Source organism: Tachyglossus aculeatus, chromosome 21, assembly GCF_015852505.1.
Source record: "Tachyglossus aculeatus isolate mTacAcu1 chromosome 21, mTacAcu1.pri, whole genome shotgun sequence".
Lineage (NCBI taxonomy): Eukaryota > Metazoa > Chordata > Mammalia > Monotremata > Tachyglossidae > Tachyglossus > Tachyglossus aculeatus.
Window position 1 is genome coordinate 59,979,963 of NC_052086.1, and position 14,113 is coordinate 59,994,075.

Consider the following 14,113-nt stretch of genomic DNA (forward strand, 5'->3'; position numbering starts at 1 on the left):
TGATTGATGAAAACGTCACGCACAGCGGGCCCACCCTTCCGACGCCCCGCCCCCTAGCAACGGGCGGTCCAATCAGCGGTCGCGCGCGACGACGGGGGCGTCCCTCCTCGGGGCCCCGCCTCCCTTTCGTCCTCGGCTACTCGGGAGAGCCAATGAGAACGGCGGAGAGGGGAGTGACGCGCGGCGGGCCAATGGGAGGGCGCGGCGGGGGATGGACGGACAGGCCGCCGGCCAATGGGGGCGCGGCGGGGTGTTGCAAACCGCTCCCCGTCCGGAGCTCGGAGGAGTGCGGAGGAGAGGCGGCGGTGGTGGTGGTGGTGGTGGGAGCGATGTCGGGGGTGGTGCGGAGCCTGAGCCGCTGCCTGCTGCCGGCCGAGGCCGGCGGGCGTCCCGGGGGGGTCCGCGGGTCGGAGCGGGAGGCCCGGCGGCGCAGCCGGGAGATCGACGCGCTGCTGGCCCGGGAGCGCCGCGCCGTGCGCCGCCTGGTGAAGATCCTCCTCCTGGGCGCCGGCGAGAGCGGCAAGTCCACCTTCCTCAAGCAGATGCGCATCATCCACGGCCGCGAGTTCGACCAGAAGGCGCTGCTCGAGTTCCGGGACACCATCTTCGAGAACGTCCTCAAGGTGAGCCGCCGCGGGGGGGGAGGGGGGGGGTCAATCCCCCTCTTAATCAATCAATCAATCAATCGTATGTACTGAGCGCTTACTATGTGCAGAGCGCTTGGGAAGTCCAAGTTGGCTTGGGAAGTCCTCGTCCCCCTCTCCATCCCCCCACCTTACCTCCTTCCCTTCCCCACAGCACCTGTATATATGTATATATGGTTGTACAGATTGATTCCTCTATTTATTTATTTATTTTACTTGTACGTTTCTTTCCTATTTATTTTCTTTTGTTGGTATGTTTGGTTCTGTTCTCTGTCTCCCCCTTTTAGACTGTGAGCCCACTGTTGGGTAGGGACTGTCTCTATGTGTTGCCAATTTGTACTTCCCAAGCGCTTAGTCCAGTGCTCTGCACATAGTAAGCGCTCAATAAATACGATTGACTGATTGATTGATTGATTGGCAACATCTACCCAACAGTGGGCTCACAATCAATCATCAATCAATCGTATTTACTGAGCGCTTACTATGTGCAGAGCGCTTGGGAAGTCCAAGTTGGCTTGGGAAGTCCTCGTCCCCCTCTCCATCCCCCCATCTTACCTCCTTCCCTTCCCCACAGCACCTGTATATATGTATATATGGTTGTACAGATTTATTCCTCTATTTATTTATTTATTTTACTTGTACATTTCTTTCCTATTTATTTTATTTTGTTGGTATGTTTGGTTCTGTTCTCTGTCTCCCCCTTCTAGCCTGTGAGCCCACTGTTGGGTAGGGACTGTCTCTATGTGTTGCCAGTTTGTACTTCCCAAGCGCTTAGTCCAGTGCTCTGCACATAGTAAGCGCTCAATAAATACGATTGATTGATTGATTGATTGGCAACATCTACCCAACAGTGGGCTCACAATCAATCATCAATCAATCGTATTTATTGAGCGCTTACTGTGTGCAGAGCGCTGGACTAAGCGCTTGGGAAGTACAAATTGGCATCACGTAGAGACGGTCCCTACCCAACAGTGGGCTCACAGTCTAAAAGACTCACAGTCTAAAAGGGGGAGACAGAGAACAGAACCAAACGCACCCACAAAATAAAATAAATAGGATCGAAATGTACAAGTAAGATAAATAAATGAATAGAGTAATAAATATGTACAACCATATGCTGTGGGGAAGGGAAGGAGGTAAGATGGGGGGTGGAGAGGGGGACGAGGGGGAGAGGAGGGAAGGGGCTCAGTCTGGGAAGGCCTCCTGGAGGAGGTGAGCGCTCAGCAGGGCCTAATACTTTTAGACTGGGAGCCCGCTGTTGGGTAGGGACTGTCTCTATATGTTGCCAGTTTGTACTTCCCAAGCGCTTAGTACGGTGCTCTGTGCAGAGTAAGCACTCAATAAATACGATTGATGAGGATGATCAATCATCGATCAATCGTATTTATTGAGCGCTTCCTGTGTGCAGAGCGCTGGACTGAGCGCTTGGGAAGTCCAAGTTGGCAACATATACCCAACAGTGGGCTCACAGTCTAAAAGGGGGAGACAGAGAACAGAACCAAACGCACCCACAAAATAAAATAAATAGGATAGAAATGTACAAGTAAGATAAATAAATGAATAGAGTAATAAATATGTACAACCATATGCTGTGGGGAAGGGAAGGAGGTAAGATGGGGGGATGGAGAGGGGGACGAGGGGGAGAGGAGGGAAGGGGCTCAGTCTGGGAAGGCCTCCTGGAGGAGGTGAGCTCTCAGCAGGGCCTAATACTTTTAGACTGGGAGCCCGCTGTTGGGTAGGGACTGTCTCTATATGTTGCCAGTTTGTACTTCCCAAGCGCTTAGTACGGCGCTCTGCGCAGAGTAAGCAGTCAATAAATACGATTGATGGGGATGATCAATCATCAATCAATCGTATTTATTGAGCGCTGACTGTGCGCAGAGCGCTGGGCTGAGCGCTTGGGAAGGACAAGTTGGCCACACTGACCCACACCCTACCTCTGGACTCCAGCGCCCTCCCTCCTGAAATCTGCCAGACAATTACTCTCAATCATCATAATCATCACCATCAATCGTATTTATTGAGCACTTACTATGTGCAGAGCACTGGACTAAGCGCTTCGGAAGTACAAATTGGCAACATATAGAGACAGTCCCTACCCAACAGTGGGCTCACAGTCTCAATCAATCAATCGTATTTATTGAGCGCTTACTTTGTGCAGAGCGCTGTGCTAAGCACTTGGGGAGGACAAGTTGGCAACACTGACCCACATCCTACCTCTGGACTCCAACGCCCTCCCTCCTCAAATCTGCCAGACAATTACTCTCAATCAATCAATCAATCAATCGTATTTATTGAGCGCTTCCTGTGCGCAGAGCGCTGTGCTAATCGCTTGGGACTGACCCACATCCTACCTCTGGACTCCAACGCCCTCCCTCCTCAAATCTGCCAGACAATTACTCTCCATCAATCAATCGTATTTATTGAGCGCTTACTGTGCGCAGAGCACTGTGCTAAGCGCTTGGGAAGTACAAGTTGGCAACACTGACCCACACCCTACCTCTGGACTCCAGCGCCCTCTCTCCTCAAATCTGCCAGACAATTACTCTCAATCAGTCAATCGTATTTATTGAGCGCTTCCTGTGTGCAGAGCACTGTGCTAAGCGCTTGGGAAGGACAAGTTGGCAACACTGACCCACATCCTACCTCTGGACTCCAACGCCCTCCCTCCTCAAATCTGCCAGACAATTACTCTCAATCAGTCAATCAGTCATATTTATTGAGCGCTTACTGTGTGCAGAGCGCTGTGCTAAGCGCTTGGGAAGTCCAAGTTGGCAACACAGGCAGTCCCTACCCAACAGTGGGTTAAGGCCGCTCACTCAGTCCAATTTGCAACTGTGAGCCCGCTGTTGGGTAGGGACTGCCTCTCTATGTTGCCAACTTGGACTTCCCAAGCGCTTAGTACAGTGCTCTGCACACAGTAAGCGCTCAATAAATACGATTGATTGATAGGGACCGTCTCCATATGTTGCCCCCCACGCCTTACCTCCTTCCCTTCCCCACAGCACCCGTATATATGTTTGTACATATTTATTACTCTATTTTACTTGTTCATACCTATTCTACTTATTTTATTTTGTTAGTATGTTTGGTTTTGTTCTCTGTCTCCCCCTTCTAGACTGTGAGCCCGCTGTTGGGTAGGGACCGTCTCTATATGTTGGCCCCCCCGCCGCCTTACCTCCTTCCCTTTCCCACACCACCTGTATATATATATTTTTAGACTGTGAGCCCACTGTTGGGTAGGGACTGTCTCTCTATGTTGCCAACTTGTACTTCCCAAGCACTTAGTACAGTGCTCTGCACACAGTAAGCACTCAGTAAATACAATTGATTGGGACCGTCTCTATATGTTGTTCCCCCGCCTTACCTCCTTCCCTTCCCCACAGCACCTGTATATATGTTTGTACATATTTATTACTCTATTTTACTTGTTCATATCTATTTTATTTATTTTATTTTGTTAATATGTTTGGTTTTGTTCTTTGTCTCCCCCTTCTAGACTGTGAGCCCGCTGTTGGGTAGGGACTGTCTATGTTGCCAACTTGTACTTCCCAAGCGCTTAGTCCAGTGCTCTGCACACAGTAAGCGCTCAATAAATACGATTGATTGATTGGGACCGTCTCTATTTGTTGCTCCCCCGCCTTACCTCCTTCCCTTCCCCACAGCACCTGTATATATGTTTGTACATATTTATTACTCTATTTTACTTGTTCATATCTATTTTATTTATTTTATTTTGTTAATATGTTTGGTTTTGTTCTTTGTCTCCCCCTTCTAGACTGTGAGCCCGCTGTTGGGTAGGGACTGTCTCTCTATGTTGCCAACTTGTACTTCCCAAGCGCTTAGTACACTGCACACAGTAAGCGCTCAGTAAATACGATTGATTGATGATTGATTGATAGGGACCGTCTCTATATGTTGCCCCCCCGCCTTACCTCCTTCCCTTCCCCACAGCACCTGTATATATGTTTGTACATATTTATTACTCTATTTATTTTACTTGTTCATACCTATTCTATTTATTTTATTTTGTTAATATGTTTGGTTTTGTTCTCTGTCTCCCCCTTCTAGACTGTGAGCCCACTGTTGGGTAGGGACCGTCTCTATATGTTGCCCCCTGCCTTACCTCCTTCCCTTCCCCACAGCACCTGTATATATGTATATATGTTTGTACATATTTATTACACTATTTATGTATTTATTTTACTTGTTCATATCTATTCTATTTATTTTATTTTGTTAATATGTTTGGTTTTGTTCTTTGTCTCCCCCTTCTAGACTGTGAGCCTGCTGTTGGGTAGGGACCGTCTCTATATGTTGCCCCCCGCCTTACCTCCTTCCCTTCCCCACAGCACCTGTATATGTGTATATATGTTTGTACATATTCATTACTCTATTTATTTTACTTGTTCATATCTATTCTATTTATTTTATTTTGTTAATATGTTTGGTTTTGTTCTCTGTCTCCCCCTTCTAGACTGTGAGCCTGCTGTTGGGTAGGGACCGTCTCTATATGTTGCCCCCCCGCCTTACCTCCTTCCCTTCCCCACAGCACCTGTATATGTGTATATATGTTTGTACATATTCATTACTCTATTTTACTTGTTCATATCTATTCTATTTATTTTATTTTGTTAATATGTTTGGTTTTGTTCTCTGTCTCCCCCTTCTAGACTGAGCCCACTGTTGGGTAGGGACCATCTCTATATGTTGCCCCCCCTCCATCCCCCCCGCCTTACCTCCTTCCCTTCCCCACAGCCCCTGTATCTATGTATATGTCTTTGTGCATATTTATTACTCTATTTATTTATTTATTTTACTTGTACATATCTAGTCTATTTTATTTTGTTAATATGTTTGGTTTTGTTCTCTGTCTCCCCCTTCTAGACTGTGAGCCCGCTGTTGGGTAGGGACTGTCTCTATATGTTGCCAACTTGTACTTCCCAAGCGCTTAGTACGGTGCTCTGCACGCAGTAAGCGCTCAATAAGTATGATTGATTGATTCCCAAGCACTTAGTACAGTGCTCAGCACACAGTAAGTGCTCAAGAAATACGATTGATTGATGATGATGATGATAATAATAATGGCATTTGTTAAGCGCTTACTATGTGCAAAGCACTGTTCCAAGCGCTGGGGAGGATACAAGGTGATCAGGTTGCCCCACGTGGGGCTCACAGTCTTCATCCCCATTTTACAGATGAGGGAACTGAGGCACGGAGAAGTTAAGTGACTTGCCGAAAGTCACACAGCTGACAAGAGAAGCAGCGTGGCTCAGTGGAAAGAGTCCGGGCTTTGGAGTCAGAGGTCATGGGTTCAAATCCCTGCTCCGCCAACTGTCAGCTTTGTGACTTTGGTCAAGTCACTTAACTTCCCTGGGCCTCAGTTACCTCATCTGTAAAATGGGGAGGGGATTAAATTTGTGTGACCCCCCTGTGGGACAACCTGATCACCTTGTAACCTCCCCAGCGCTTAGAACAGTGCTTGGCACATAGTAAGCGCTTTACAAATACCAACATTATTATTATTAATTGGCAGAGCCGGGATTTGAACCTATGGTGATGATGGCGTTTGTTCATTCATTCATTCAATCGTATTTATTGAGCGCTTACTGTGTGCAGAGCACTGTACTAAGCGCTTGGGAAGTACAAGTTGGCAACATATAGAGACGGTCCCTACCCAACAGCGGGCTCACAGTCTAGAAGGGAGACTAGACTGGGAGCCCCTTGTTGGGTAAGGACCGTCTCTTTTAAGCCCTTACTATGTGCAATGCACTGCTCTAAGCACTGGGAGGGGATACAAGGTGCTAAGGTTGTCCCTCGTGGAGCTCCCAGTCCTAATCCCCATTTTACAGATTAGGTAATTGAGGCCCAGAGAAGTGACTTTCCCAAGGTCACCCAGCTGACAAGCGGTGGGGCCGGGATTAGAACCCACGACCTCTGGCTCCCAAGCCCGGGCTCTTTCCACTGAGCCACGGGTGCAGAGCACTAGGCGAAGCACTGGGGAAGTAAATCAGTAAGCTGTCGGTCATAGAGATTGGAGAAGCAGTGTGGATCAGAGTCAGAGGTCGTGATTCTAATCCCGGCTCCGCCGCTTATCAGCTGGGTGACCTTGGGCAAGTCACTTCACTTCTGTGTGCCTCAGTTCCCTCATCTGTAAAATGGGGATTAATAATAATGGTACTAATAATCGTATTTGTTAAGCGCTTACTATGTGCAAAACACTGTGACTGGGACAACCTGATCTGTGTGCCTCAGTTCCCTCATCTGTAAAGTGGGGATTGACTGTGAGCCCGACGTGGGACAACCTGATTACCTTGTATCCCCCCCAGCGCTTAGAACAGTGCTTGGCACATAGTAAGTGCTTAACAAATGCCATCATTATTATTATTATAATCCCGGCTCCACTGCTTGTCAGCTGGGTGACTTTGGGCAAGTCACTTCTCTGTGCCCCAGTTCCCTCATCTGTAAAATGGGAATTGACTGTGAGCCCCACGTGGGACAACCTGATCACCTTGTATCCCCCCCCCCCAGCGCTTAGAACAGTGCTTTGCACATAGTAAGTGCTTAGCAAATGCCATCATTATTAATAATAATGGCATTTATTAAGCTCTTGCTATGTGCAAAGCACTATTATTCATTCAGTCGTATTTACTGAGCGCTTACTGTGTGCAGAGCACTGGACTAAGCACTTGGGAAGTACAAGTCGGCAACAGAGACGGTCCCTACCCAACAGTGGGCTCACAGTGTAGAAGGGGGAGACAGACAACAAAACAAGTAGACAGGTCGTATTTATTGAGTCATATTCTCCCCCTTCTAGACTGGGAGCCCGTTGTTGGGTAGGGACCATCTCTGTTGCCAATTTGTACTTCCCAAGTGCTTGTCCAGTGCACTGCACATGGTAAGTGCTCAATAAATACAATTAAATGAGTGAATGGAGTGCCGAGTGTGTGCACGGCACTGGGCTCAGCACTTGGAAAAGACAAGTGTCGATGTCAACTTCTAGTTCACCATTAATTGTAGTTCTTTCTTCCACTTCCCTCATGGTTTATGGAGGTAGGAGCGGGTCCAGTGACTGAGTATTTTAAAGCCAGTAGTAAGGAGTTTTTGTTTGATGCGGAGGTGGATGGGCAACCACTTGAGGAGTGGGGAAGCATGGCCTGAATGTGTTTGTAGAAGAATGATCCGGGTAGCAGAAGGAAGTATAGACTGGAGTGGGGTGACACAGGAGACAGGGCAGTCAGCAAGGAGGCTGGTACAGTAATCAAGGTGAGATAGGTGAAGTGATTGAATAAACATGGTAGCAGTTTGGATGGAGAGGAAAACCTGGATTGTAGTGATGTTGTGAAGGTGGAACTCATGGGATTTAGTGATAGATTGAATATTTGGGCTGAATGAGGGAGAGGAGTCAAGGTTATGGGCTTGTAAGACAGAAAGGGTGGTGGTGATGAGAAAGTCATGGGGAGGACAAGGTTTGGGTGGGAAGATAAGGTGCTCTTTTTTGAACGTGTTAAGTTTGAGGTGATGGGAGGACATCCGCATAGAGATGTCTTGAAGGCGGGAGCAAATGCGAGGCTGCAGAGAGGGAGAGAGATCCAGGCTGGTGATGTAAATTTGGGCATCATCCACACAGAGGTGGTAATTGAAGCCGTGTGGGCGAATGAGTTCTCCAAGGGACTGGGTGTAGATGGAGAATAGAATAGAACTTCCGCGTTTACAACAGTTTTTGTATCCAGCAGTAGTCGGCTTTTGTTTTTACCCCTTTCCTTTCTTCAAAGTATCCAGAAGTCCAAGATTGATAGAGAGGTTTAAGTTATGGATGAAGTTTGTCATTCCGAGGAACCTACCTGAGACGCGGTGGCCTATGGATTTCGGGTTGCGTGCCGCGGGCTTCTTATTAAGGGCTAGCTTTTAGTAAGTATGGTATTTCTAGGACCTTAGTTGGTAATCAAGAAACGATAAGCAGCCAATTCTTCTCTATCTCCTCCTTCAGCATATTGTCAGAGTCTAGCAAGTGGTTAAATGTAGAGGTTAGGTGTCTGACCCAACTGCCACGATCTCTACTGTAGGTGGTATTATTGGTATGAATTAACACAAGTGCTCTGGGGTGACTGGTAGAATGATATGACCAAGGGAGATGAGGATGTCTTGGGAAATGCCCTTCAAAGGAGGGAAGGAACAAATCCCAGCTCCAGCGTTTGTCTGCTGTGTGGCCTTGGGCAAGTCACCTCACTTTTCAGTGCCTGTTACCTCATCTGTAAAATGGGGATTAAAATTGTGAGTCCCGTGCAGGACAGGGACTGTGTCCAACCCGATATGCTTGTATCCACCCCAGTGCTTAGTGCAGTGCCTGGCACATAGTAAGCACTTAATAAATACCACAATTATTCTAATTATTTGGTGCCTTTGACGTGGGAGGGAATTCCAGGTAAGGAAGGGAAAGGTATGCAAAATGGGTCAGAGGCGAGGAAGTTGAGAGAAGGGGACAGTTGGGAAGGAGCCAAGTGTGCCTGGGGGTATAGTGGGTGAGTAGAGTGAAAAGGTAAGAAGATGACTGACACTTTAGGAAGTTAATCCAGGCAACTTAATGTAGGATAAACTGAAGAAGGAAGGGGCTCGAGGCAGGGAAGCCTACAGTAGATGGTTGCAGTAATCCAACCCTTGTCCCCAAGGGTTAAGAGGAAAGGGTGGATATGGGAAATACTGTAGAGGAAGAATTGCCAGGATTTAGAGACAGATTGAATATGGGAGAAAAAAAAGAAGTCAGAGGGAAAAGTTTATCTTTGGTCTCTGACTCTGTACTATAAAACTACCAGATTTTAATTTTGTTCCTTTTGTCCTGATGTGCTGATACAGAAATATGTGATTTGGTTTATTGCTGGTAATTGCCCATCTTCCCAGTCTCTTCAAAATCAGAAGCTTTTTGACAGTGTTTTAGATCTTCTTGTAAGTTGAGGAGAGCCAGCTAAATGAATTTCATCTATTTTTGAGAGTCCAAGCCTATGTTTATTGACTTGTAGGAACCACCAGTGTTTGCTTGGTCTTTTCCAGCTTTGCAGTTGCAAGCTAACAGAGCAGTCTTGACTTGATGTGGATGAGATGCTCATCCTGAATTATTTAAGAAGCCATAAGCAAGTCTCCTAGAAAAAGTAAAGTAGCTGCAAAATGGGTGTAACTTCCTCCTGTGACATATCTTCTACTTGTGGAAAGAGTGTTTTATTCCATCTGTTCTGTGGCTTCCTAGAAGTAGGTTTTATTGTTCATCAAAGTAGTGATGTTAAAGATCTCAGCAAGATTATTTTTCCCTTCTGTTTTGATCCCTTTTAAAATGTGAAAATGAGAACTTTCATATCTCTGGGAAGAGCACATTAGAAGTAAAATGGACAGAGGAAGTAAATGAGTACTTCAAAATTGATTTTTAGATTTTTCAAGAGGATTTACTAAGTTTCTTTGGCTTCTCTAGTATTTGTGAAGAACCTTAAAATTCAGGTTGGATGCCATTGGCAGTGAGTTGCCCCTGTTTGATCAGCTTGCTGCTGTTAGGTTTCAAAGCAAATTTTGTCCATTTACCTTTCAAGCCCAGAAAAGAAGCTAAGGGAAGCTTTGGAGGTTCTTGTTACCTTTGATGGAATTCATCCACTACTAGCTGGACCAGTCTTTTTTTAAGATTGTTATTCCCCCACATGTTGGACAGTGTAAATGTGATCAGGTTAATATATGCTTTTGGTGTCATAAGGCCCTGGTGAAATCAGACTCTGCCTGAAACCTTTGTTATCAGAGGTTTCTAGCCTTTCCTCTATTAGTGACAGTCCCTTATAAACTCTGATTAAGGACTGGGGTACAGGAAGCTTTGTTTATCAGACTTTCTGAATCTAAATGGTATATTGTCATCATCATGGTATATATTGAGTGCTTATTATATCTTGTATATCTCTACTCTCCCATGTGCCTAATATAGTGCTCATCACACAGTAAGTACTCAATAAATATGACTGATATCTGGAATATTTGAGTCATAACACCAAGAATGCCTCTAAACCTGTCTTATAGCATATTCAAATGTTTTACTATTTAGAGAAACCTTTCATATTTGCTCTGGCTGTTTGAATGGAGCTCCTTCCAAATTTAGTCTCCCCAGGCCCATCTATATATGGAAACAGTTACAGTAACCCCTAACACTAAGACTAAACCTGTGCCAGCATGCTCCCAGATCACTTCAGAAAGAAAAATCTGTAAATTAAATAGTGCTATTAAAAGCAACATCGGTGGTAAGCGGATGCTGGAAGACTTTCTGACCAATTTTCCTTGTCTGAATGGGAAGTGCAAAACAGCCAATAGTAGACCTGTGGATGGAGAGACTGTGGTGTGCTTATAAAATGGGGCTTTCTAAAATGCTCATCTCTTCTGAATTGTTGAACCAGGTGAAAGGTATAATAATAATAATGATGGCATTTATTAAGCGCTTACTATGTGCAAAGCACTGTTCTAGGTTTTACCTCTTCTTAAGAGAATATAAGAGGAGGATTTGCAGCAGATTTTTCTGGGTATTTGAAAGCGTAAACCTCATTGCCGATTTGTACTTCCCAAGCTCTTAGTACAGTGCTCTGCACACAGTAAGTGCTCAATAAATACGATTGAATGAACGAATAAATTGCCCTTTCTTCTGTCAAACGTGCATACCACTTTCTGCTTGAACATCAAGAATCAGGGCAGACTGAAGGGGTTCCCAAGCATTTAGTACAGTGCTCTGCACACAGTAAGCGCTCACTAAATACGATTGAATGAATGAATAAATTGCTCTTCTGCCAAACATGCACACCACTTTCTGCTTGAACATCAAGAATCAGGGCAGACTGAAGGAGTTCACATTTATAGTTTTGGAGCCTGGGATCCGTAGGGCTTTTTAAAGTCCTTGCCACAAATTGCATTTGTGAGCAAGCTAATTTTTCTACTTTGGCACACTTAAATGATTCCCTTAATACATTGCCAGGCACATAGTAAGTGCTTAACAAATACCATAACTATTATTAAGGAAAGATTATTTTCCAGAGAGAGACCACAGTCAGTATAGGAGGCTCTGTAACAGATTTATGCGTTAGATTTTCTGTGCAGCCTTTAAGTTGGTATTTAGGTAATTTCAATAATATTAATTTCACATTAGCAATATTTGATTTCTGTTGTCTGTCATGTTGAGTTGTGAAAACTGCATTTGATGCTACTATGATCTGTTGCCAACAATTCATAATTATTTTCTCTAGTATTGCATAGCTGGAATGGATAGGATCATTTTAGTGGAACTGGAATAAAAACCTAAGCACTAGATTTAATTACAGGGTGATCTTTGAACTAAAAAAGCTAATGTTGCATAATAGACTTAAGTGCTAAACTTGTATTACTACCTGAGGCAAAAGCATATCTTCCAGCCCAGCGTGTATTTTATTTCTCACTAAAAATATTAAAAGTTCTGATTTTTCAAAAGTTCCAGTTTATTCATTGGAGGTCATCGTTTTAGAAAGTCAGGGTTTTGAAATAAAGGAAAAGAATGCTCTGACATTTTCTGCTGCAGCAAAAAAGTGTAAAACAGTGTTATCTTAATTTAGTGGAGTTGTCCTTCATTCCAGTGTTGATCTGCAGTCCTGAGAATGAATGCCTTTGAGAGAGTCACTTGCACACTTTGTCAAAGAAAATGCACTAATGCACCTTTTCTGGCCATGGTTAAGACGGGGCACTCGCTAGAGACGATTTACAGCCATGGTGATGATTTGCAGCAGTGGTCATTCGATCAGTTCTATTTATTGAGCAGTTACCGTATGCAGAGCCCCGAACTAAGCTCCTGGGAGAGTTCACTTGAACAATATAACAGAGTCAGTAGCCGTGTTCCCTGCCCTCAGTGCGTGTACAGTCTACGGGGGAGTGATGGGGATGATTTGCATTGAGTCATCCACACTCTTGCCTGGTGGCTCTGTTCCCAGTGGCACACAGGGAATAATATTATTATTATTGAGACCTTTCCCGACTAAGCTCTCGTTTCCTCTACTCCCCTTGCCTTCTGCCTCACCTATGCACTTGGATCTGTAACCTTTAAGCACTTGATAGTCACCCCAGCCCCACAACACTTACAAACATATCTCTAATTTATTTTAGTGCCTCTCCCCTCTAGATTGTTAAGTCCTTTTGGGCAGGGAATGTGCCTATCTACTCTGTTGTGCCTCAGTTCCCTCATCTGTAAAATGGGGATTAAGACTGTGAGCCCCCCGTGGGACAACCTGATCACCTTGTATCCCCCCAGCGCTTAGAACAGTGCTTTGCACATAGTAAGCGCTTAATAAATGCCATTATTATTATTATTATTATTATTATTACACAGTGCAGGGCACCTGGTAGGGAGTCTGTGGTTCAATCTGGAGTCTCAGAACAGCTCTTGGGATCTCAAGAGCAGCAGGCACTGCGGTGCCCTCATACATTTGCAAAGACATTATTGAGTATGTTAGCATGGTCTACTAAGGTTTGAGGGAGAGAGGACCTTTCCTGCCAACTCGGGAAAATCAGGGGACTGTGAGCTCATTGTGGGCAGGGAACACATCTACCAACTCTCTTATACTCTCCTAATCGCCTAGTCCAGTGCTCCGCACACCATAAGGGATCAATAAATACCACTGATTGAAAAGCCCACATGCATGAGAGAAAACAAACATGGTTTCCACCATTTAATGGGCTTGGGGAAAATAATTGTTTGTTGGGTTTTTTCCCCCTTCTGGGAAGCACTGAATCATCACAAGCCCCTACAGTAGCTTTGGCTGAAGTCATCTTTTTCACAGTATCAGTAACAATTCCTTCATCCTTCAATCCTTCCCATCTCCACCACTCCTCAAAAAGCTGGGAGAGGACAAGAAGTGGGCAGACCTGGACAGTGATGGACTCTCCTTAGGTTTTAGTTTTTCGGTTTTTGTCTTTTTTTTTTTTAAAGTTCAGAGTTCGGCTAAGACTGTGGTGTTTTTGCTAATGCAACTTGTAAAAAAACCCCAAAACTATAGAATGGCCTAATAGCATCTGTTTCAGCGATGGTATTTTTTACATTCCCATATGGAGATGGCCCTTTTCGGTCAAAAACAGCACATTTTGATTGCATCACTGCACTTGATGAGGTAGTTTTGTGAAAATTTTCTATCAATACAGTATTTTCATGTTGTCAGCCTTTTAGAATGAGGCTTAGGTTGTGGATGGAACTATTTGGTTATATCCATCTCCAAAAATCAGCATTTTATGGGTTAGTCCATCTGCACTTGGAAAAGCTGGCATTGGTTTAATTCACCTGGCTGGATCAATATGGAAGTTGTGGTTTGGAAGTATGCAACCTACTCTTGGTAGAGATAATAAAAGAAAAGTTTGTCAATTGTTTGGTAAAACAGAAAGATTTGAGCATGTTGGAGAAGCTTAATTAGGGTCATCCTGTATTTCATACATAAAAGGTT

At 44.9% G+C, this 14,113-nt stretch overlaps 1 protein-coding gene across 1 annotated transcript in view; it reads left to right on the top strand.

Moving 5' to 3' along the window:
* The first annotated feature begins 329 nt into the window (after positions 1–329).
* The window catches only part of GNA12 (G protein subunit alpha 12), a 116,116-nt gene continuing 102,332 nt past the window's right edge, over positions 330–14,113 (top strand). Inside the window, exon 1 of the mRNA XM_038762272.1 lies at positions 330–623. Within this exon, the coding sequence (XP_038618200.1) occupies positions 330–623 (294 nt within the window). The remainder of the gene's footprint in view (positions 624–14,113) is intronic.